General features: G+C 43.8%; 1 protein-coding gene across 2 annotated transcripts in view; it reads right to left on the bottom strand.

Moving 5' to 3' along the window:
• drosha (drosha ribonuclease III) overlaps nucleotides 1-25,068 on the bottom strand; it is a 73,672-nt gene that overhangs the window by 20,740 nt on the left and 27,864 nt on the right. For both annotated transcript variants that reach the window (XM_063912376.1, XM_063912377.1), the window contains exons 18-25: nucleotides 23,303-23,441; nucleotides 23,135-23,195; nucleotides 22,791-22,850; nucleotides 20,267-20,366; nucleotides 18,303-18,405; nucleotides 12,141-12,211; nucleotides 5,080-5,124; nucleotides 1,564-1,721 (exon numbers count right to left, since the gene is read on the bottom strand). In XM_063912376.1, coding sequence (XP_063768446.1) covers nucleotides 1,564-1,721; nucleotides 5,080-5,124; nucleotides 12,141-12,211; nucleotides 18,303-18,405; nucleotides 20,267-20,366; nucleotides 22,791-22,850; nucleotides 23,135-23,195; nucleotides 23,303-23,441 — 737 coding nt within the window. The remainder of the gene's footprint in view (nucleotides 1-1,563; nucleotides 1,722-5,079; nucleotides 5,125-12,140; nucleotides 12,212-18,302; nucleotides 18,406-20,266; nucleotides 20,367-22,790; nucleotides 22,851-23,134; nucleotides 23,196-23,302; nucleotides 23,442-25,068) is intronic.

The raw sequence follows: 25,068 nt of genomic DNA, 5'->3' as shown, positions 1-25,068 counted from the left end.
CTGCTTTATTTAGGTCAACCCACTCACCAGATAATGAGCATAACTATCCCTGATCGTCTATAAATTACGTCTTTTTGCTGCAGGAAACAAAAGAACACAATGATGTTGAATTATGAATGCATGAAGTTAAATGTCCACCATAAATAAAACCCCTTTTTGGATGTTAGGAAATACCATTGGGATCAACCTTGAGTTTGAAAGTCCTTTAAAGTGAAGCTCAGTGTGAGACGAACCTCTGGACCTCTAATCGACTTCATGGGGCATTAGTGGAGAGAGCTTTGACATTCAATTGATGGATTAGAACATACACAGCAGAGTACTGTATGTGTACATGTGTACATGATACACACAAACACACATGGAGCAATGTCCTTGTGGCAAGCCTAAGAAAGCAATTACAGAGAGCAGCCTGCCAATAGAAATCAGAGGTGTGCTGCCATGGCTAATTTGTTGTAGCTGTCAAACTCGTTATAGTGTAGTGTGGAAAAGCTCTGAAGTAAGTTAAGCTCTCATGGAAAACACTCTCTTATACTCAGAGTCAGAAACACCTTAAATGGAAGTGAAAAGTCTAATTAGTGATGTAAAAAAATAAAACCAGCTATTTGTTGAAACCTGTTTTCTATCAATGAATGACTTGAAGGTTAAATTGTAGATACACAATGGTGTCTTGTTTTTTTACAATCAGACCGCCTATGCGTCCAATCATTTTGAAGACGTGGATGTAGAAGTTTGTAGCTCTACTGACTATTGAACAAATGTCACAGCCGAAGGGTGAGAGGAAAAAACACTAGAGCGCTGTATCACCAAAGCATCACTGTGAAACGTCGCAATTAACGGAGAAAAACAACCCAAAAACCAAACAGCATTACTGCAGGGTTGTACTTTTAATATATTTAAAAGAAATCTGGATTCAAAACAAATCAAAGTTGTTGAATCCAGGAATTCAAAAGGTGGACTGAAGCATGAAAGAGAGAAAAATATCTGTCAAATAAAATCTGTGGCTGCAATGAATGAAAAAAAGACACATTTTAAACCCTCTGCCCTGGACAACCCAGTGAATCAAAACCCCATTTCCCATGAGGCACTGAGGTTATGGCCTCACAGATAGAGGCAGACTACAGATATGGGGACTTCAGAGTCCCTCAGGCCTCTCTCTTTCGGCTGTGAGACCCCTTGGATAAGGGAGGGGGCTAAAACTCAGTGAAAGAGCTATCTTTACGTGACATTCAGGACACCATTTGTTATACAGGCAGTCTTAGTGACTGCGAAAAAATTTAGAAGCTGTGGGGGGTACACATAACGATGATGTGGGAGGTAGAGGCTGCCACATTCACAACAGATAAAACGATTTCAAATGCTCGACGTACGCTGAAACTCCCAGCGTCTCAGATCATATTATATATTATAATGCATCATGCCTCATCACCTCTAAAAGGGAACAGCAGACAAAGTCTGGCTATTCTGCAGCATGCTTGCAAATTACATCTGGCCATCTAGTGCCTCGCTTTGCATTTTAATTGGCTGTAACTCCATTATAAACAAACAAACACTTGCTGTACTTACAGGGTGAGGTGGTTGAAGCCCACAGTCCTCAAAGTGAAGGCTCTGGCCAGTAGACGCACATGTGTGAACAAAATGCCGATACAGTCCTCGAAGTTCGTCAGTTTCTGAAGGACGGGAGACGTCTCAATTAGCTGCCTGTCCGTTAGAGGCTCCTGGACCTGGCCACGAGGAAGGAGGAACAGGAGAAAGGTGTTTCTGGTTAGAAAAACAGGGCTATAGAGGCACACCATAAGGGTGTTTTTTTACATTATTGTTTAGGGTCATTAAAACAGTTAATGGAGAAGCGTAAAATTCTATTTTAAACAAATTAAAAGGCAATCTTTATGGAAAAACACTCTTCTATTTCAACATGACAATAATCCTGTGCCAAGCCAACAAAGACTTCTTCATTTACACTAAACTACTTATTTTACAATAGTTTGTCCAATTATGGCTATTAAATCATACAGTATTGGGAACAGTACATGTAAATACAAATAAAGTCACTCTCCATATTCATATATATATTTTTTGAATGCATTGCCATTCTGTTTCCAGTAACGCCAGCATTACTACGGATTTTTTGAACAGGACCAAAAAAAAAATGGTATTTGCTCAATGAAGTCGTTCCGCATAACAGCCTCAAATAAATGCCTTAAATTAAATGAACCTCTACAGTGTGTGCTGCTTGAGGGCCTGTTTAGAGTGTGTGTTTTTACTCCACCTCTAAACAAACTCTGATGATGTGCAGCAGATGGAATCTCTTAGTCATTAAGTTTTAAGTCAAACAGCTCGCCTTTCTCTCGCTCTCGCAAACATCGGGTGATTCAAACAGTCAATTAATATCTCTGGTGACTCAGCCGAACTGTAAGTCTTGTTTGGTCTAAAGCAGGCTATATCAGAGACTGCCGGCCTCATGACTTCGATATGTTTTGAAAGAATAGTTTTTGGTTGTGAAATTGCTGTAGACTATTATTAAAATCAGCTTTAGGGCTTGGTGAGTTCAGAGGTAGAAATGCTTCAGCCGAACACGCCGCTCGCTTTGACTACGGTATTTGCTGATGTCTGTGCTCATTAGGACAAGAAATGATAAGCTTGGAAAATATGTGCATGCGTGTTGGTTGAATCAAGACATATCCTTATGGGTGCATTAATTAGACTGCGAGAAAACATCTAATTGGACTCTGCGTGGAACAACTGTAGGCTTGACCAAGACATCTTTTCCCAGCAAAACAGAAACACTGAGCCACGTACATTTGTGCTGACATTCAAAGGGAACTAAAGCACATTAAATTGACTTTGTAAGTGTGGTTTTGTATATAAAGCGCTAAAAATAAGAATAAAGAAAACGCCATTCTAGGCTCTCCTGGGGACGATGCATACTTTCTCTATTATCTAGCCTCTCCTATGTCTGTGTTTTCATAAAGGAATGTAAACAGCTTCCTCAGAGTCTCCCATGTCAAGCAAGTGCAGAGATGCTTGCTTAAACTCTGTATTTTAATTGGACGGCCAGTAAGGTCATGGTTCCATCTTCCAATGTGTCCTAAGAAACATTTCTTGCCTATTTTCCCTGTGTTAATTAACGAAAGGCGTTTAAATGTCATGCATCACAACTAAAGGCATCTGACGAGTTCAGCCCTTACAGGCATGAGCTATCCTTCAGGGGGAATGGCCGGCAGCAAGGCTTCAAACGAAGTGGAGAGCGGAGGAAAAATCAACAGCAGTTGTGAAAAAAATACAACTCTTTTGAAATGGCTTCAAAGCATCACTTTCAGCTCAGTCCAGACAGAAGGCAGAATCAGAGCCGAGGTCTTTTGAGGCCCAAAAAGCCTGACACTCATGAATCCCCCCCAAAGTAAAACTAAAGAAAGAATTTGAAACCCCGACTCAAAACGTAAATGACGTTTGGGTAAATTGTTCTGGAGGGCTGGGGTTGATGATGCGCTGGTGCGGATCGAGTGAACACGAAAGACATAAAGAGTTGCCTGTCAACCACGTAGCATTCCTCTGCGCTCCGCAGGGCACGGCGGTGGCATGGCTAATGTATGCGTGTATGCCAAAGACGGTTGTACGCATAATTAACCACGCCATGGCGAGCTGCCATTGCCATCCACTCAAACCTCATTAAGACAGCTCCTCTTTAACCTCGGTTTTATCATCCTCGTCTTGGTGGGCAGGGAGGAGGGACGACACCTTGTTAATCCTCAGCAACAACTTTTTGGCATAATGTTCCAGCCTAAGCTCCTGGGGGTTTTCATCAGTTACAGAATAAATAATGAAATAAATAAATAATGAAAGGGAAAGCTGTTTGCTCCGTGTGAGAAACTGCTTTGATTAGATCATCTCAAGCTAAAAGGTCAGGATGCTATCAAGCTAGCAAGAGGCACAATTTAACAGGCGTTACCCCACTGGCAGGGGACCACCCTCAGGAAACCTCAGACACACACACAGTGTGTGGTAATGAGGCCGCGGCTCAGAACCGGCTAATGACTACTCATGCAGCACACTGTGGAGGTTCCCCCTGCACCACAGAGTGCTAGGGGGGCTGACCCTGGGCCTCCTCCCTGACCAGGTTGCATACTGCTTGGGCCCCTGCTGTGAAACTCACCAGGAACACAAGCTGCTGAATACAATGAGCTATTCTGAGCCCTGAAGAGCTGAACGTAAAACATCCAAGCACGCTGGGTCCTCAGCGTTTGGGGATAAAAAGAAAAACGAGGTGTTGAGGGACAGACGAGGGAAAAATCAAACACGCAAATGTACGTAAACAGAAGCAAACAATGCTATTTTGGGGCCAAACATGGATATGCAAAAATATACATATGAAGACGCAGCAACACTCGAGCACACGTAGGGAGATGAAGAGAATTAACTGCTTAAAGACGAGTGTCGGCATCCACACAAAGAAACACTTTCTCCACACAGACATCAGAGAGCCTGATGGTCCCTGGAGGCCTCGTGTGATTCGGGACTGTAATCCTGTTATGGCATCTTTGATCTCTTCTTCCAAATCCTAATTTCAAACAAACACTGTTGACATGTTCAATGTTTCTGGGCAGATCAGGCAAAAGCAAAAAAAAAAACATAACTGGAGGGGAAGAGACAGAATCATGATGATGGAGAACAGGAGGAATGGAGAGGAGGAAGAGTGTGTAAATGAAAAAGTACATTAGAGTCTATACCAAAATGGAAGGCATTGAGACACAGGAGCAGAACAATGAAGATTGGAAGGCTGCTGGGGGGCTTGTGACAGGTATAAGGAACTTAGTCAGCCTCAGGCAGAATAGCTAACAGCTTCAAGATTCAAGAAGATTCAAGAAGCTTTATTTATCCCGAGGGAAATTGCCCACCTCTGTCAGCTACACCTACACACACACCTACCTACCTACACACCTACCCACACACAAACACACACCCTACATCCTTGCAAGAAAACTTCAAATGGGAGAATATTTTTTGTCTTAGGAGTGAGGCGAGTTTTAATGGGAGGCACATAGTCCAAAACAAACATCTTCAATAAAACATTTCTCAACCAACCTGCAGGGGGTGTGCTGGGTAGTTGAGCCAGACCTCCTGTAGACCCTGCAAAGACAGAAACAGAGAGAGAGGAGGGGGGGGTGAGCAGTCAAAGAAAACGAAAGTGGTGTCTCCGCTTTGTGTGTAGTTCATCCATGCTCACAAAAACAACATCATTCTAACAAAACCACAAAATGAACTTAAGAAATAAACATTAAATACAAATATGTGTTTGCTTCACAAATAATTAAAATGTCCCAGCTTTGGAAAAATAACCTAGTATGATAATAAGGTGGATTTGAAGTATTGCATGTTTTTTGTTGAATTTCATCAGCTTTGCGCATTTTTCTGTGATGCAACGGTATGTCTAGAAAAAGTCCCGTTGGCTTCTCCGGTGGACAGGAAACCTTTCCACTGACAAAGTCATAATGTGCTTACCTGTAGACATACAGAAAACCACAGATGCTTGGTTAGTAAAAGCCTCCGAGACTTAACATGTTGGTCTTGACAACTCACTGTTCACTTATTTAAGAGCAACGTACCTACAAAAGTGTTTAATTTATTAAAAGAGCCCCATTCTGCTCATTTTCAGGTTTCAATTGTGTTTAGTGTCTCTCCTCTAACATGTCTCCATGCTCTAATGTTCAGAAAGCTCTTTATGTTTCTCACACTGCCTGTGCTGCAGCACTTCTTTTCACCCTCTGTCTGAAACCAGAGCCCACTCTGCTCTGATTGGTTAGCTGGCCGGATCTGTGATTGTCAACCACTTGTCCCCCTTAGCCCATCACATCCAATGTGTTGGAGTGCTAGCCAAAAGAAGTGTGAGTGTAGTGATGTCACTATGTCGAGGAAGTAAACAAAAGGAGTCCAATGGAAGCATTTCAGGCAGGGGGTGGGGGACTCCCTCTGGCTTAAATTTTGGGATTTTAACACAAACCAAAGCAACACACTACAGGAAAGGTAACCCCCAAAATGCAATAGGGCTCCTTTAACTATTTAGGGCCATGTTGGGGACACTCATTCCTTTAGTGGTTCAGGGGCCATAAAACCCCACTTGGGGCGGTGAGATTACAGCAAAGGAGTTGGCATCTCATTTTCTGACCAAAAGGTCTTTATATCGACCCCCTATTTGACAGTGAGTAGGGGTTGCTGATGTTGGATTTGAGTGGAAGGCGAGGGTGTTGCGGTTTCAGGGTTGGTGGGATTTGGCTTTGAGAGGTGTGTTGTCTCTGGAGACACACATTGGCAGCGCCGGAGTCCCCTGCCTGTGGGGAGAAAGATGTGCGAGATCAACATGTTTCCTCAAACATGCTCTGAGGTTACCACACAAGATTGAATGGTAGAAGAGATTGAAGCTGGAAAATAGACAGCACAGAGAGAGAGTAGCTGTGGCTCTCAAGTTGTTGCCAAGGACAACGCCAGCCAGAAGCAGCTTTCGGCCTGGGGTCTAACGTTAGGTGAGTCATAGCGGTGATAGAGATGTGGCGAGGGCCTCTAAAGTACAGTATCACTCAGGTGTTTAAAAGGTTCAAGGAGATAAACCTTTAAAATGCGGCGCTAACCCCACAGGGAGGGTTGTGTGTGGTCAGCGGCATCGAATGGGCGCCTCATCTTCTCAACCCACCCAGCTGGCAACCCATCGCCTTGAGCAGCCAATGAAAAATTCATGAAAGTGGTCAATACATTTGAGAAATGCTTCCTTTTGGTTAGCTTGTTTCTTGGTCTGGGACTGGAGTTTAAAAGCACTAAAGACATAGCAGGTTTCAAGTGGACACAGAGCCTGCATGTGAATACGACATTGGGTTTTTGTCGTTGGGGTTCGGCAGTGGCACATACTGCTGTAATACGCATGTAAGTGATGCATCTAGAACGCAGGAGGAAGCGATGAAAATCCATCCACAAGGCGCACGCGATCCACCCACATGCTGTATATAGACCCGAACAGCTAATGTTTCAATTAAAGCCATTCCAAAGACAAGGCAGACAATGATTAAGCCAGCATCCAGTGGGGATTTAAGAATAACAACAGGTTTTTTTTTCTTCTCCCTACTCTGTCTCTCTCCTAGCACGAGGAAGGTATAATTACTGGGGGCGCAAATCACCATGTGCAGCAGCTGAATCCCAGCCATTTGGAGGACGGAACTCTAGTGCTACAAACTGAAAGAAAAAGAAACATATGCAAACATGTTTATTTGAATGTCAACAGCATACCCATAATGAGCGTAATGAAAGGCAACTTTGTGAAGCCTCCTATGATCTCTGTTTTAAGGTGGGCTGCAATCAGCGCTGCTGTAACTCACGGGGGATTCCAGACAAAGGCTCGGAGATACTCAGGGCTCACAAGTCAACCGTGAATAGCATACCCTCTACACACACACCCCTGGGATTGTTGGCCATCCATGATTGGGACATAATGGTGCTCTACGCTGACAAGGTCCAATGCTCCTTGACAAATTGGTCTCTAGCTACAGGCTGCCAATCAATCCATCAGACGTAGTAGTGCAGCAGGGAGATCAATAAGAGATAGCGCCGCTAATCAATACCAACATAAAAGCGGCCCTAAGTCCAAAACCGAGGCTTCTGCCAGTGAATGGTCAAGGTGATTTTCCAAATATGAGAAAACTGATTTAGTCCTTTTGGCGAAGTCCATCATGTGATTTAGGGGTTGAGGCAATGAGCTAAACTTCTACATATGCAGAAATATGTATGTGTTTTCTGCTGCAATTCTCCCATAATAGGCCATCGTGTTCCAAAAACACGAAAGACAACAATTTCTGGAACAAAGCTCACCGGGTAGAGTGGGCACTAACCAGAGCTGAGTCCTTACCACAGCAGCACAGGTTTGATTCCGACCTTTTTTTCTGCATGTAATCCCCCTTGCTCTTTCCTTTCCAAGTCCATCTGTCCTGTCTCTACAATAAAGGCTAAAGGCCAAAAAATACACAGGCTGCTTTTGCCAGATCGAGATTAGTTTCCACTATTACTAAACCAAGGACACAGTGGAGAAGGCATACACGCTCTCATTCACATGTGGACATATTGTCTGTAGCTGTCACATGAAAAGCATACAAATTTCACAGAAAGGGACATTCGGCCATTGAAAAGGTGAAGAGTAGCCGAGTGGAGTGCATTGTTTGTGGTTCATGCAACGGAAAATAGAAACACTTACTCAATCTCAAATTGGCCCATGTCCAGTACATGTTCTTTTGATGGGAACACACATTATTAATCTGTGTTTATGCAGAAAGAACTAGCTTGAATGCACCAGAATACATCACAGACAGGAATTGCTTTTGCTGACCTTTAGTACAGAGGGAGTTGAGAGAGAGCCTTTCACCTGTGTGAGCATGCAAGCCTAGCACACTCTACTGGTGCACCAAGAGACCGAAAAAACAGGAAGAGTTAAATTTATCAAATACCTGCTTCACTGGCCTTTTTCTGCAAAACCAATCGATTCAGAACACATATCAGCACTGTTAACAATATCAAAATGTGGAGTTTGAAGGGTCAAAGCGTTGATGAAATTTCTGCTTGAGTGTGTTGAAAGACAGCTGTTGTATTCCTTTAAAGTATTGCCCCAGAAGTAACAGGTAGGAAGTGTTGTGGAAATTCCACAATGAATCACCTTCTGGTAAGAAATGAACCAACATATAAGTTAAACCAAAGTTATGCTCTTTAAGGAATTGAAGCATTCAACTGAATCAATATATTGAAGCTGGAAGGACAGAAAGACATGCACTAACATGTGGTACAAGGAAGATGATACAAAGGGGGACAGGCAACTAAGTAGTTTACATTACAGCCTACCAAATGGGAATCAAAGGGACATAAGACATCCGTGTGATAATTTGTCTATGGTCACAGTGGCACCCTTCTGTGAGTTGAATGCTAGAGAACAGAAGGAAGCCAGACGTGTGTACTAAAGTTGTGAACAAGCCTCTGGGTCCAGCCATAGTGAGCCAAGGCAAAAACAACTTAAAAAATATCTGAATGACATTTAAATTATACATTTCCACGATAGGAAAAAGGCTGTGATGCCATTCAGCCAAAAGACGACCACCACAGTGCCATGGTGACCATCTCGGTTGTTACAGCAACCTTTGTTAGATTTGGTGTTGGTAAAAATCCAACAGATTAGCCGTTGGGTAACTGGTGAGATCATCATTAGGATGATTGCTCCTCAGAAGAGGCCTCAGGACAGCACAGTGGCATCAACATGTTCTCCCAGTAATATTGCACTGCTGTTGAGTCCAGGTTGGGAGCAATCAAGCAGCACCCCCTGAAGAAGATGCTTCCTGCCACTCTGCAGATGCTTTAATAACCTCCACAGTAACATCATTAGCAAATTAGCATCTATTGTTTCCTCGGGGCTTCTGTGTGCAATGAAGCCGGATTCCATCCTCTGCGAGAGCCCTGTTGTTTGGGGAACAGCGCCAGCCAAGGTGAAATGTTAAGAGAAAAACAAGGGGACCAAAATAACTGTTGCGCTCCAGCCATGAATGCCATACCAATTATGGAATAACAGAAAGGGGGAGAGGGAGGAAAACGGTGGCCGTTGTTTGTCTGGATAGTTCTTGAGGTGGAAATGACATGCATGCTTTGTCTTAGGGAAGTCAATTCAGAATTCTACCTCCGGAGTTGAGGAGCTTTTGTGGTGACTTGTCATAAGAGGAGTGGAGCAAAACATCTGTGGGGGGAAATGACATCCTTGGAGTGCTGGAGAGGGGAAAGAACGAAATAGGAAAGAGAGAAAAACAAAAGCGAGCCAAAGAGAAACAACAGCCAACATGCTGTGGTTACAAAGAGAGAAAAGGAGGGCACGGGATTGATCAGCCATGTGTGAATGGAATACCGTACCGATAAATAGGAGCGACAAAACCTTCCAGGGTGTGAAAAATTGAAACCTCCAATTTTACACTTCCTCTCATTAGTTTTGGTAATGTGCGACGTGAAGACCCATTCTGAAACGGATTCAAGTCGTGCTGCAGAAAATGTATCTCACCCTCTGTGTGTCCGTCTCTGTGTTCTGCCCCTCTCCTCTACCCCCCCTGCCCTCCACCACACACCACCCGGCTGGCTTTCTGGTCTGAGTCCATCTGTCTCCTCTCAGCTTTGTGTGACAGAGAAGCCATCAGGAGGATTCAGCAGGGGGGGGAGTGACAAGCCAAACTATTTCAATCCTCAGTCTGCATGTCTAAAAGTTGGAAATCACTCAACTTTGGTCAGCGCAAATGTTCTGAGGAGTCTCACTCGCATGCAACATGCTCCCTCTGCAGTCATTGTTGAACTGTGGTTCTGCTATTCACTAGAGTCCCGCATATTGGCTGTACTTAACGGCCTTGAATTCATCATTGGACGTTGTGGTTGTAAAGGTTTTATAGTGCAAAACATTGTCAAACTGACATGAGGTTTCTTTTTAGCTGCAGCTGTTTCCATTTCTTCAAATTTTGGAAGTCGATAAATATGACACAACCACAGAAATAAGAACTTTTGCTTTTCTCGGACGACAATCTGTTCAGAGCAGACTTTAGATCTAGCTTTTTACGTTAATTAAAAGCATCTCTAAGCTCGGACACCTTACCCGACATTAGTTCAAGATCTGTGTTGTAGTTTTATACTAATTAGTATTTAAAAACACAGCAGGAATTCAGCTAAGGAAATCATCTCAGAATCTGATATCATACAACATATCTAATTGGGCTCCTTTTCCCCAAAAACATGTTACTAACACACCCCGTCTGTATCTGTTGAACACAAAATCTCCAATCTGGAAGTTGTGTTGTAAGCACGGCTATCGTTCCCATCATCTGTTGCCTCCCTGGGTGATGAAACAAATAAAATAACAGCAGGTATCTTTTGTAGCCATTGGCTCAATGCTGCCAGTGTATTTCACATTAGAAGATGTTTGTGAAAGGATGTTTCACTTTCTAAATATTCACCGTGTCCTCTGCCTATACCAATAATTATGCACTGCTTTTTATTATAAGGTGACTAAAAAAAGTAAGTCCATCTGTTTCAGCAGCTGAAAGACGTCCGTTTTAAAAAGGGAATTTCTTATGATACAAATAAAAAGCTCTAATTCATGACAACTTAATAACTTGAGGACATCTTCATAGTCAGAGGAAGACCATACTGCAAGGATTGGCACTCCAACACAATGACTAGCTGTGTGGTAGATAAGACTCATAGTGAAAGAAAGAAATGCTTAGATTTTAAAACACAATTATTACTTAAGTATAAAGAAAATCAGGTTGGTTAGAAAGTTCCAGGGATGGTCCCGGGTTAATGATATTCTTCCCCTGTTGTTTTATGGTGTAAAGTTTTCAAAGATATAGTCCTGACTCCTCTGATCCGGTCTCTCCAAAATCAAACATCTTTGATCAAACATATTCCAGCCATGTGTCCTGTAGTGTGTGGGAGTTGCCGGCTGAATCTCAGACTAACACCCACAATAGCCAATTAGAACAAAGCCTGCTGCTACATACTGGATGCGCTGCAAGTCATTTAATTGACTCATAACAGTTCTTGCCAAGATAAATGCAAATACTGATCCATTCATCAATTATTCATGCCCGCTGATCACACACACACAAACACACACTAGCAAACAATAGCAGGTGTCCTGCTCAAGACTGGCAAATTGCAATGTTCCACACCTCCAGTTCATTTCACAAAATATACAAACCGCGCTGTGGCTCATCCACGTTTTCTTTCTTCTCAGTCCTATTGTTTTATCTTTGTGCATATCAGTACAATGCACACAATGCGCAGCAAGGCAAAGGTATTGCGGGGTAAAGCAAGATTATTTGCAATCTCAGGTTCTGAGGTGGTATCGTGCCATATGTGGAGCTTGCCAAAATGCGCAGTGTGTGGGTTAAAACCAACAAAAAAAGCTGCATGGGTGAATGCATAACAGTTCTGTCTTCCACAAATCAAAGAAAGGGAGAATGTTGTGTAGTGTGTCCGCAGCTCGTCTCTTTGAATGATGTAAAACCACACGAGTGTACACCAAAAGAAAGGCCTCAGAAAAGAACTTACATAAAACTACAGAGATGCAAAGGAAACCACATTGTGTCAGTTACCTGTGTGTTGAAAAGTAGTCTTCCAAAGAGCTGCCGGGATTCCTCCAAGCCTCCTTCCAAATACACAGCACCTAGAAAAACAAAACAAAGTTGGACTGTAAATTGTGTAGGATACTGTGTAGAACATGCAAAACCCATTTTTGAAAACTAGGAACAGCACTAAAGTCCACCGGTGCTGCTGTGAAATATATCCTACAATTCTGAGGCAATTTCAGACTTCTCTGCTAATGGAAAACTTAAAATTAATTGAACTCGGCAATGAGTTATAATTGCTTTATTAAAAAGTAGGAGTGCATTTTTATTGCTTTTTGGCAGTGAAAATGACCTTGGGTTTCAGATCCACCTTGCCCTTGTCAGAGCGCAGGAGGAGGAGGAGGAGGAGGAGGAGGAAGGGATGGTTGCATCACCACACCGGGATGGAACAGGACAAGGTCACATAAACATCTAAATTGCGGTAGGCTGAGCCTTGTCACAGGCTAAGGCATGAATGGGCCTTACAAACACACACAAGCCCATACACATATGTTCTACATGGTCAAAGGCTTTCATGGAGGTTGCGGACAAAAGTATAACGTCTCTTTGTTACTGGCCTACACATACTGACCCGACTTTTCTGTACAGAACCACATAAACAGAATGTGGTGAATCCGACTTGAATTGTGACCGAGAAAAAACACAATCTCAACACGAGACCCACATAAAAGACAAAGGACGAAGCAAGACATGCGATGGAGGATTGGGCCCAAATTGCAGAGAGCTGCTGTCACAGCAAGCAAAGAACAAGACAAGTGTCCCAAATGTATCTCTCTATGGGAATAATATGCAGCGGCGCCCGCTCATTCAGTTGCTATAGTCAGCTCCTTTACACAACTCCTTTGTGTGTTTTGTTGTTTTGCTCTTCTGCTGTTTCTACTGAAATCAGTGGAACTATCATGGTGCCTTTAAGCTGCATACAACTTCCAACCATCACACTTAGGGTGGCTCATTCAATTTAGAAGGCAATAACCACCTGGCAAATTGGGTATACAATTGTGCAGCGGTTTTTATTATGTGCATAAATGAGCCAGTGGAAATGGGGCGCGGTGCGGTTGCAAGTCTAAATGCGCAAACTGCTTTCATGGACGACATCAAAAACATATGAGGGATCCATCATCGAAGGAGGGAAACTGCTTTCAGATGGCTAACAGGCCATTTACACACACACACACACACACACAGCCCCCTTAGACAAACAGTGAAGATGCAGCCTACATAACCAAAACCATAAAGAAATACAAACAAACCACCTAGCACAAAGACAAACACACCCACGCTTTCTGCCTTTCATGCCCTTTACTTTTAAACAGAGGGGGAAATTACTGCCAGACGCCGCCCAAATGTTTGTGAAATTTGATTAAGCCTGACATGTTTGTCTAACCCTAGCAGCTACTTTGGCTAATGGCAGGCTTTTATACATTTGGATGCCCTTTTAATATATAAATCTAGCTGGTAAAATAATGAAAGCAGAATTTGGACGGCAGCAGTTAATGTGCTATTTAGACGGAAGAATCATTTCCTGCAATGCTTATAACCATCCAAAATCTGACCACAATATGTCAGTAAATCAATATCTATAACTCTAAATTCTTCTCGCTGTCCACACAGATGTTCATCACTAGGCAGGGCTTCTGAAATGTTGGCATGTCGGGGTGAGCGTTTCACTGAGGCTGACCGCAGGAAGCCCAGGAGAGGGGAGCGGTTCTTCGGTTTCACCATAATGTGGACCTCAGTTCTAGACGCCTCTACGTAGCAGATGTTTCCTCTGGAGACCCGCTGTGGGAGGATAAGAACTCCCTCATAGGACCAGATTTTGAACGTCTTTGAACTATCACTCATAAAGCATTCATGTGTGTTAACACTGAAGCTAGCTTGGTGTGGGTGGGACCGCGAGGCAGCTTTTTTCATGTTCTGATGACACAGCAGATTCGGAGAGTTCTCCAAATGGAAGCCTCAAAGACGTTGAACTCGAAGTTTTTTCTTCCTATTACATTTTTAAAACTTCTTCCAAGAGTAAGGAGAAGGTGGGGGGTAAGCAGGGAGGAAGGGAAAAACCAGGAGAGCCTCAAGGGATTTAAAAAGGTATTACAAATCTCAAAGCAACACCTTTGGTGTCAATCAAAGGGCCTGTGGATGAAGAAACCAAGATATGCGCTTTATTTTAGCGAGAAGACTTTTGACGAGGCGCCTGTCCGTGCAAAAGTGTGCCTCAAAGCGATCCAATCAATCGCACAACTTGCTGCAATCATTAAACGGAGATCTGTGCTTCACAGTAAACCCCGTCAGCCTGCAAAGTTGCAGCTGACGCCCTGAATACACACAGCCCACAAAGACGCCCAGCCAACTCAACGGGCAATTATATGCTAGCATCTCTCCGCAGCTCATCTCGCAGTAACATCATGCACGGGTCAAAGCACTCTGCAGTCTCAGAGCCCCAGCACATTCAGCTCCCTAAGTTGTGGAAACAGCATACAATACAGAAGGCCTACTACCAGAGAGGTAAACCTGCCTGGAATATGAACATTAAGGACTACTGACACGGCGCTGGTGGTCCCAGTTGTTTGAGAGCGCACTGGATGGCCTTTTGAAACCTTCAGGAAATGTGATTCACCAGCCTTTTTTTTAATCAAATCTCTTATTGAGTTTTACCTTAGAACTTTAAATTACTAACTTAACAAATAACTCAAGAACTCAGATTTCAGTGCACCTGACCTCCAATCTCCCAAAGCACATTACCTTTTTCGCCATTTTGATAAATGGTTACCTTTACACTGTTCTTTGCAATCTTTCCCCTGTAGATTTGTCAGATCCTTAGCTTAAAGAATCAGGGAATTTTCCTAACTTTGTATTAGACTTAGAAATGAAACCAGAGCCAACCTGAAAGTGATAAATCAAAACTTTTCTTCCGGTGCTGTGCAAAGGATATCATTCAAGGCCATAGAAGGCGTGCCATTAATGAATCTCCACATCTGTCACAAGTGTAATGCAGACAGCCATGCCAACTGTACAGTGTTATGTTTAGGAATAGAATTCCAATGTCTGTGGGCTTTCAGTGACCAATAAAAACCCAGAGTCAGGGGCATATGAAACACCAGCGGCTGACAGTCACATTAATAACCTAAAATGAATTATTCAAAAACGCTCAGGCTCTAATCCATCAAATAATATATTAAGCCGCTCCCTCTCGGCTCAATAGGGGCTGAAACAGCAGACGGACACAGAAAGCAACACATTAAAGTAAAAAAGAAAAGAAACAAAACATGGAAATAGATTTTTTTTTACTACAGCACCGACAAAGGCAGGCTGAGAGCATTGTAACATCAAACATCTTACTTTTCAAAACTGATGCTTAGAGCGGAGGGTAAGAAGGAGAAACAAAAAAAAAGAAAAAGAAGAAGAAGAGGCTCGCAAGAAACCAACTCCACCACTGCAGCAATTAACAAAGGGAGCCGCACTCGCTCGATGAACACACCGGCTGCATTGTGTATGAATCTGATATTCAGCAAGTGAGAGATAATCCTTTCTCTCCGTTCTTTTAATAGGAAGAGCTTAGAGAGGGCCCTCACAAAGGTTCACCATCTGTATCCCCCATGGCTGCTGGCAGCGTATAATCCACAGATCAACTGTACAAGGAAATTAGGGCCATAAAAACAGAGTGAGGCCTCTTTTCTTCTTCTCTCAATTCTTTTCAGACTGTTCGGAGAGGGAAGGAAGCGACAAAGGCTTATCAGTGAAGAAGACCTGTGAGGGAAACGGGAGGGCAACAGGCGTGCAGAGTTTCTATGAATAAGCAGAGGGGAAAAAAGCGTCTTCTAAAGACTAGGAGGTAAAGTGGGCAAAAGTACAGAGGGAGAGGGTGAGAGAGAACGTGGGAGGGGGTGGTACAGAATGGGAGGTGAGCAGGGCAAAAGAGCCCAAATGAGAATGGCCCACTCCGGCAGAAGTTAATGACAGGGGATCAGAAAAGCAAGATTTCCATTCAACACTTTGAATTATTCAGGGTTGCAGGGCACCCATTTGCATTGCAGATGCCTTTGCTTTCCATTCCTCTACCGCTCTCCCTCCATCCCGCCTCTCTCTGCAGCTCTCTGCCTTTCTTTCCCTCTCTGTGTCTCGAGCTAAAGAATGGCCCTGCCTCGGGGTTAGGAGATACATTCTCGGCTTCATGGAGGAAAAGCTTTGCCCATGCAAAGCAGGAGATTATCTGCCATTCCCAACAAAGTCCAGGTTCAATGGTCAGTGTGGCAAGGAAACAAATAAAACAAAGGTCAGAAAACATGCATAGTAAGCCGTTAGAGCTATCTGCCACGGCCTTGGAAATATTACGAGCATGTCATATTCCATCACAGCTTTCAGTGTGCGAAAAAAGGCCCATTTGAATTCCACGCACGTGAACGCTAGAGGAAACAAACACGATAAAATGGAAAGAACAGAAAGAAGTGACGCTACCTTCAGACAACAAGGCAGCGACACGTCTGCAAGTGCATGTCTGTTGATGTGGCGCCTGCTGCTTTTAGGAAAGTGGTGGTTGATGTCTTTGTCAGATAGAGAAGCGTGCGTGAGGATGACATGACAGCGTTTGTGGGCCCCTCGCATCATCCTCCGCCACGTGCGAGTGTGTGTTGTGAGGAGGAAAGGCTCTACTCCCGTTGCAGGGGCTGGGGGATTAGGAGGTTGGAGATGACAGAGCGACATGATGACTCATCATCTGCGTGGCACATATTTCACCTAATAACACCCAAACTCGAGATCACAGGGGGGGGGGAACAGAGTTAGAGGAACGCAAAGGGACATAAAGAGTAAGGCTGAGACAGGGGAGCGTGGAGACAGATAGACGGCTCAACGACAAGGTCTTAAAAGAGGCGTTTGAGCTAAAAAAAAACTGAAATGAAGATGACAAAAGTCTCCTAGAAAGAAGAGAGACGACATCAGACGGCATTCGCAATTCAACCGACTTTCAAAGTGCGTATGTGTGCATGTTTTGCCCCTCAGCATGTGTGTCGGTGGTGTATTTTTTTTGAGTTAGTTATCTAAAACCCATCACCGCAGGGTGCTCTCTGACAGCGGTTTCCTCACCGGTTCCTTTAGAACAGCTGTTTATTCATCACTTTTAGTAAGTTGAAATATGAAAAAGGCAAGGGGAAAAAGAAAATAGGGCTGTCCGGTGTCGTGGCCCCGCTGCTTATGCTCGGGTGTGTGCAGCGATGAGGCGACAGCGGCAGCCACAGGACCGAACAGATTGTGGCTCAGTCTCGGCCGATAATGAACCCGTAACAAGTTCGGGGGCCCCGGGGCCGACGGGGGGCCTTGGTACCAGTCAGCACTTTCCCTGCGCACTGCTGTTTTGGTGCAGGGGGAGGACGGTCTCTTTTTAAAGCCACCCACTTTCCGTATCTATCATCAGGGGGGCGCAGACTTGGCTGCACTGGTTCAATCAAGATGGTGATAAGAAGAGGAAAGCTGCCGACTCTGCAGCTCTCGAGGAGTGAGGCTTAGCTTAGCGCTGCCCATGGGGTCGGCTGGAGAGAGGGAGTCGGTCCCCACCAAGAGTTGTGTGTGTGTGTATGGTTTAAGCACAAGGTCCTAATCACTGCACAAACTCCATCGCTGAGCTGCCAGCAAGACGAATAGCGAGCTTGTGTGTGTGCGTGTTGAGCCGAGCTCTGGGGATCGCCTCGTCCAGCCAGAGGTCAAACCACACCTCCCGAGATCAATAAAGTGTGTAATGTTTCCAGGGCCTAATGGGAGATCCACTGCAGCTATTTGCACAGCTTAACACACACAGACCTGAGCTAAACTATTCAAAGAGTCCATTTTATTCAAAGCACATGAAGTTAGCAGGTGATTAAACCCATTAATGCAAGGAAGCATTAACGATGTAAAAGCCCATGTGCTGCTGCAAAGTCCAGCAAGGCCTCATTTGAGTTAAATTACAGTATTAAACCCCTATCGAATTTTGTGTTGTGTTTAGAGGAGCGGAGAGACACCATTTGTTTTCAGTGTATGTAAATCTAGCCTTTTAGGAATAGATTTGCATATTTAGTTCACTCAAAATGCAATCCCTTTTTGGGGTTCCCTGGCACAACCATCATCCCTGCTTCGGTCTTGGTCCCGGGGGAATCTCACCGATAAGAGCCTCAAAGCAGTTGGCCATGGCGTGCCGCAGGTCCGACTCCCGGCACAGATCGGGTCCGTGAGCGTAGAGCATGAAGCGATCTAACTCCAGTTTCTGCAAAAGACAAACACATTCATATCAGTGCGCCGCCACCGCCACCTCGGTAATAGCCTCTTGAAAAAGTAATAGCATTTTTTGGTATTGCACATTTTCATAGGCTCTCTATGGAAAACAGGGGGGGGCAGCAAACTCCGGGGAAATGAAAAAGATTGCCTGCCCTTGCTGGAAAAGGTTCTACTTCATGGCACTGACAGATGTGCCCATGTGTTGTCCAGCTGTGGCATGATGCACTAAGCCAGCGCAGGAGCACAATGTCCACACACACACACACACGAAATACACTGGCAAACACACACACACGGACATGCTTGATAATCCCTGGATAAATTGTGAAATAGTACAGTGGTGACCTTCATTTTGTCTGAAGCGTGGGGAGCTGCTTTTTACAATAAAATACATGGGTAGTAAATATGCATCACGGACAACAACTCCTTTGGATTTTAGCCTCTGCACATCATTTACACGCACAAAAACCACCCCAAAGAGCATAAAAGAGTACCTTTAAAAATTAAGATATTGATTGCACGTTAGTGGTGACTGTAAAGTTGCATTATTATGTCCAATTTAGTATTTAGTTCTTATCTTATTCCAGCGTTATAACATATCTTGTTATCACCCCTGTATTTAACACCTATGTATTATATCTGCAAATATTCAATATATTTTTAACGGTTTATTCATCTTTAAAAGATCAATCCAGCCCCCGACTGTACGGAACACAAATGGTATTTCACACAACATTATTGACTACCAGGTGTGTGGTTTTATATATTTATTTTCATGTCTAGAGCTGCAACTAATAGGTGGCTAATTGATTGCTCTAATAACAGGAAACTTATTTACCACGATTGGGAAAAATGATTATTTGTTGCAAGTCATTTTTCATGCAAAATAGGCAAAACATAATTGCAATATGGAAATGCCTTGCTGTAAATAACTCTGTGTTGGTTGAGACTGAGGGTCAGTCAAACTTTCTGCAACTTTTCCTTTGAGCCACGTCAACAGTAGCTCAAGTTGATTTTACTGGCAGTGCACCACAGAAGAATACCCGGCAAAAAACAGTCAGGGTGCTATTTAATTATGGCTGATAACTGTTGGTGGTATCCCACCCCCCGTGATTGCACACACAAATTAAATCACAATTCATAAATACTCCAACTCAGAGGGAACCCGGTCTGACTTTTAAGCCTTCTAAGTGAAGTGGCGGATTGTGCCGTTGCTCGCTGAAGATACTTTTTGAAAGATAATTGCGAGTGTTCTTGAGCAGACGGCTTTAGAGGAGCCTGGTAAACAACTTGGCAACGTTGAACACTGTATCACACTCACTTTACCGCGAGCGGCAAATTGAAACAAGCCAAACTGCTACACAGCACTAATGCAGATTCGGGCGGCTGCATCTCTGTATTCAGCGGGGAGCAACATGAAAGATTGAAGTTTTTAATTGCTTTCTCCACATCACGGGACGATTATTGTTGTGTTCTTTACAAACGTGCCAGTGAGTGCGGTTTGGCTGTACCACGCTGCCAGCGAGAGAGGGAAGGGGGAAGAAAGGGGGCCCGGCGATAACAGGAACTGGAGAGTGTTTCAGGAAGACTTCTAGGGGCCCATAGGGAACCAAGCCGTACTAGTCTAGCACTCCAAAACAACAACCTTTTAACTCCAATTACAAACCTGAGGGGGCAAAAAAAAAAAAAAAGAAGGAAGGGATGGCAGCAAGACAAAATTACCCTTTTCCCAAGCGCCCCCTTAAAAAGAGGCAAAGTCATCACGGCAAGACAAGAAAAAAATAACACTGTCACAAACATTTTCTCCTGTCAGTTCCTAGACCTTTCACAGGTACATGCTACGGGTTTACCTTGGCCAGCATGGCTAGGTGCTGGTTCTGCACGATGGCTGTTCTGTAGGTGGCCAGTCCGCCCTCCTCCAAAGTGGGAAACAAGTAGTACAAGTGGACACTGCGGATGGAGGAATTAAGAAAAATTAAAAGATAAGTTTAAGAACAAGTCACTGATGTCAGATTTAATGGTTTGGAGACACTTTAGGTTAGAGAACAGGAGTGCTACAGCTTAAGGGAAAAAAAAATATTCATCTTCTTCCTTGAATGAATTGGATCCTAAAAGGAGAATTTGTAATGAAGAAACGTGTTGTACAACTTTCCTAATTGTGCGGTAAGATAAGAAATGGTTACTAGATATTTCTTTTAATTGCCTCATCCTGGATATACCAATTTTGACAAGTCCTCCTAATTAATTTTCCAGATACTGAAGCCTTTCCAGGTCTGTGTTGGAACCCAGAGATGTCCGCGGACGCTCCAGTGGTTCCACAGCTGGGTTCCGGGCGAGCAGGTTCCATTTTCATTACGGTCCAGCGTCTCCCTAACCGCGGCGTATCATTTGATTTCATTTGAATTAAAGCAGGCCATTTAATTCAGTCATTTCTAATCAATGCAAAGAGAGGAAAGCAGGTGGTGCTCTGTTTTCCAAATTCATGAGAGGTCTATTTGTCAGGCTATTGTGGTCTTAGTGTGAAAACAAAGCACTTGGAATTAATACAAAACACTTGTGCGTAATGAAAAATAATTAGAGCAGAGATTTTGGTTGGCTGGATAAAGTGTCAGTCACAGAGAGTGGCTAACTGGGCTGCATGGGGTTCTATGGTGTTTGTATTTTAGTTTATTCATCTGAAGATAATGTTGATTCAGAGAAAAAACGGACTTAAAAATGTTTTAAAAAAGCACTGAACGATCGACCCCACTGAGCGTGCAGTACATCAAAGGTTCATTAAGTGGACATGAAAGCTGGATCTGTTTCTCTTAATTCTGAAAGTTATTCATTCACCAGTTCAGCAGCAGAGGTTCTAAGCCTTCTGGGTAAAAAAAACACAAGTGATGTTTACTCTTAAATGTTCTTAGTGCAATTCCAAAGACGACTTATGGTCAGGCTTTCATCTTTGATAATCACTACTAATTTAAAAATGCACCTGAACGTATAGACTCCTAATTAAATATTATCTTTTCCAGAAGAAGGAATGGAAATATTGTCAGTGGACTTCTTTTTTTTTAAATCATGCCCTAACCCCTTCTGTTCAGCACATACTCCCTGTGTTAGAGCTATTCAAAATGTGCAAAAATGTTCTGTTGGCTGGACAGCAGAGGCACAGATAGCCTCTGAGGGCAGCGCGCACTGGAGGTGCACAAGGCAGTTGGCTGGATCTGCTGTACCCGTTTAACTGGACAAGAGGCTAATAAATAATTCAGAGGGCCAGAGCGTAGGCCAAGCATGTCTCGTCAGACGCTAACAATCAAAGAAGGGAGGCAGAGGAAGTAAGGCAAAACATGGCCGGAGATAACAAGAGAAACAGAGGCTAACCACCTTTTCTGTAACACTGTTCCTGCTGAAGGGAGCGGGGGCATGTCCTGCGGAACTCACTGATAGCTACTGTCACAGTTTAACTCATTCAGGCTGGGAAAGTGCACACATGGCTAAACATGCGAAACATAGACCCATGTTTGGAAAGAACATTCCAGAAGGGTAAAAGGTGGGGTGAAAGGTGGATTTGCAAATGGTTAATGAGTGGAGGATTTGATGGTTTAATGGTGGGATGTTGAGACAGTGTCAAACAGAGAATTTATGGGTAGGATTGGTTGGCTTTTTTGCATATGAAGGAACTGTTAGCTGTGTTCTGGGGGCATGACTTCTTTATCCACTTGTGGTGAAGTTGCTCTGTTCCTACAATTTGAGAATGATTTCAAATGTTTTGGGGACTTTACTTATTAAATATATCAAAAGAAAAACTTGTTTATGGATCATTTATTCATTTCTCTTAGGGGGATTAAAAATCTACCACAATATCCATTTTGTAACTTTGTATTAAGTCCTGAGGAAGAGATAAAAAGCGCTTTTCTTATGTTTTCAAGTAGTACCATCCACCCTGATGAAGAGGTACTGTGGGTCGGTGGGCTCTGCCTCGCTAGGTTGTGTGAGATTAATAATAGCAACTCATAATTAGCACTGTGCTCGGGTAAGTGCCGGGCAGCAACGTCCACACTCACCTGGGAGTCAATAACACAGTCAGCATTCCAGACAGCAATCCCAGACAGCTAATTGCAAGTTGTCATGGAGAATTGCAGCCCGTTAAAAAGGGGTAGTGGGGGGGAAAAATTACATCCCTGCTTCCAATTACCAGTAGATCACTGTCTTGATCGAGGGGAAAGTATGGAGCAGAGCGTAGTTGTGACAGACACGGATAGACGTAGACAATAAGAAAGAGGGAGAGATGAAGTGAGGTGGGGAGGGGGGGGGAGAAGAAAGGCTGGTAGTGTTGTAGTCGGCTTCAATTAGTGCTTGTGTCTATCAAAGATGCGGAGAGCGCTTTCTCACCTGGTGAGGAACTCCACTACGGCGTCACCCAGGAACTCCAGTCGCTCGTTGTGATTGATCCTGGGGGGTGAGGAGGAGGCGGCACGAGGGGAGGAGAGTTGAAGAAGTAATGTGAAGGATGGACAAACACGCATCAGAGAATAACAGCAGCTCACGCTCAATAAGAAGTAGCCATTGCCCTTAAAATGAGCTCATTTCATTCCCCTGTGACGTCCCTTCCTCTCAGATGAAGTTAATTCTCTTGTCAGCAGGCCCGCTGGGTGTATTAATCACAGTGATTGTCCCTTTGATTGCCCCTGTGGTCAGTGATAGCGTGAACAGATATGTGGCTGCAGGAGGCCTACCTGGAGGGGGAGGGGTCATCCTGCCCCAGCCGAGACATGATGTTAATCAATGTGTTGATTCCTGGAAAAAGAAAAATCCCCAGGGTAGAGAGGAGAGGGATGGAGTGGTCATGTGACGGTAAGAACAAAAATAAGACTGGGATTCAATGACATGAATAAGGCACCCACCTTTCTTCCTCATGTACATGTGGTGGACCTTCCTGTCTCCGTACTTGGGCTGGCGGATGCCACAGTTGGAGAGGGAATTGCGGGCGTGATCAGGATTCATACCGAAGTTCAGGTGGTGACTGGGGTGAGTCATGGCCAGCTGGAGGAGAGGAAGAGGGAGTTAGCAAAGAGGGGGAGGCGACGCTTTTCAAAGAAGGGGAAAGGAGCAGAGCAGGGTTGGGGTGGAAAAGACTGCTTACAAATGTTCTCAATGGAGTGAAATGACCCGGATGTTGCCAAGTGTCAGCCATGATAAGAGCTGTACGAGTCCTCTAAATGAAAGGAAAGGAGCTTTAATGCGTCCTTTATTATATCCTAGCATAGGATACTCTGGGTCATCCTTTACGAACGGAAATCAGATAGTTAACCCAAGTCACCTTAGCTGCTGCATCATGATGGCTTCGCCCAGTTAAGTGCAATCTAAGTCCTGATGAGTACTCCTTCACATCCTTCCTTAACCCCATGATGTTTTTCCACTGAGGTTGGTTAGGAAAAGACTCATGGACCTGATTTGTTTTTCAAAATTAAACCGCAACCCGAGTCTTCATTTGCATGAAAACCCTCCACAGAGACTGATGCGTTCCATTTCCTCTTTTTGTCTAATTACAAACGGTAGCACAGTTCAACGCAAATCAGTCTCATAATGTCTGATCAGCGATCGCTCGAAGGAACAGAAGAGAGGGTTGTGTGCTTAGGTGAGACTCAGAAAAGAGAAGGTTCCCTCGCGCCTCTTTGTCACAGTCAGGTTGTCTATATGAAAATGTATAACTTTAACTTTTAAACCTGTAAAGACATGGGAATTTAGAGGTAAAATACGCCTGAAGGAAACGTATTAGTCGACATTCAACTTTGTTCGAAAAGAGGACGGAAAACTGCTGTGCCTAGAAAGACTGCCGCAGCTGAACATCTCAAACTCACTCAGGGAAGAAAAAGGCAAAAGATAGGGCTCAGTAGGATATGTCAAGCCTTTATCAATCTTACATTAGGAGAATGTTAATCTCAGCCAAAAAAAAACTGCAACTACTCTCCCCCCTGGGCTTGCTTTTCAAAATGCTTGTCTCCTTTCAGCCAACTTCAAATCAATTTCAAGCTCCAATGAGATATATATGTAAAAGTTAACAGAGAGGTTTCAATATTTATAGTTGCCCAAGAGGCCTTCAGCTTTGTAGCCTTGAACACCAAAGCGACAGATTCAACAGCAATTGTATTTTTTTCTGTAGTTAAGAAGAAAAAAGGCGAGTTATTTGACATGACACGAAAAGAAATCTAGCAATTCTCAGCCGTGTTGACAATTTGATAAAATAAAAATAAAAAACCATGTCTATTTCTAATTCCAACTCCCCCCCGTTGTGCGAATGTCAGACACAAGTCGATGACCGCCTACTACACAGCCTCAACTGCAGATCTGGGTACTCCACAGGAAACCCATCAGGAATAACACACTCTGCAAACAGCACAGGTCCATCACAGTTACGGACAACATTCAACAGCGGTATTGGCTTTTAAGTTGAATCTGTGGGGCGGACTGACGTCTGCGACTGTTCCCGTCAACATAATGACTGCGTAACGTATCGGAGGGATTTGGATTTAGTGATCTGCTGCTCAACTGCCTTTGGCTAAATGGGAGTAAACATCATCAGTCAGTGGAGAGCGGCAGACTCGAGTGGAAAGCGTGTTCCTGCACCCACATGCCGGGAAGCTGATGGGCAAACTGCCTGTTTGGCAAA

The sequence above is a fragment of the Eleginops maclovinus genome, chromosome 21 (assembly GCF_036324505.1).
Source record: "Eleginops maclovinus isolate JMC-PN-2008 ecotype Puerto Natales chromosome 21, JC_Emac_rtc_rv5, whole genome shotgun sequence".
Taxonomy (NCBI): domain Eukaryota; kingdom Metazoa; phylum Chordata; class Actinopteri; order Perciformes; family Eleginopidae; genus Eleginops; species Eleginops maclovinus.
This window is presented reverse-complemented; position numbering and strand designations above follow the sequence as displayed.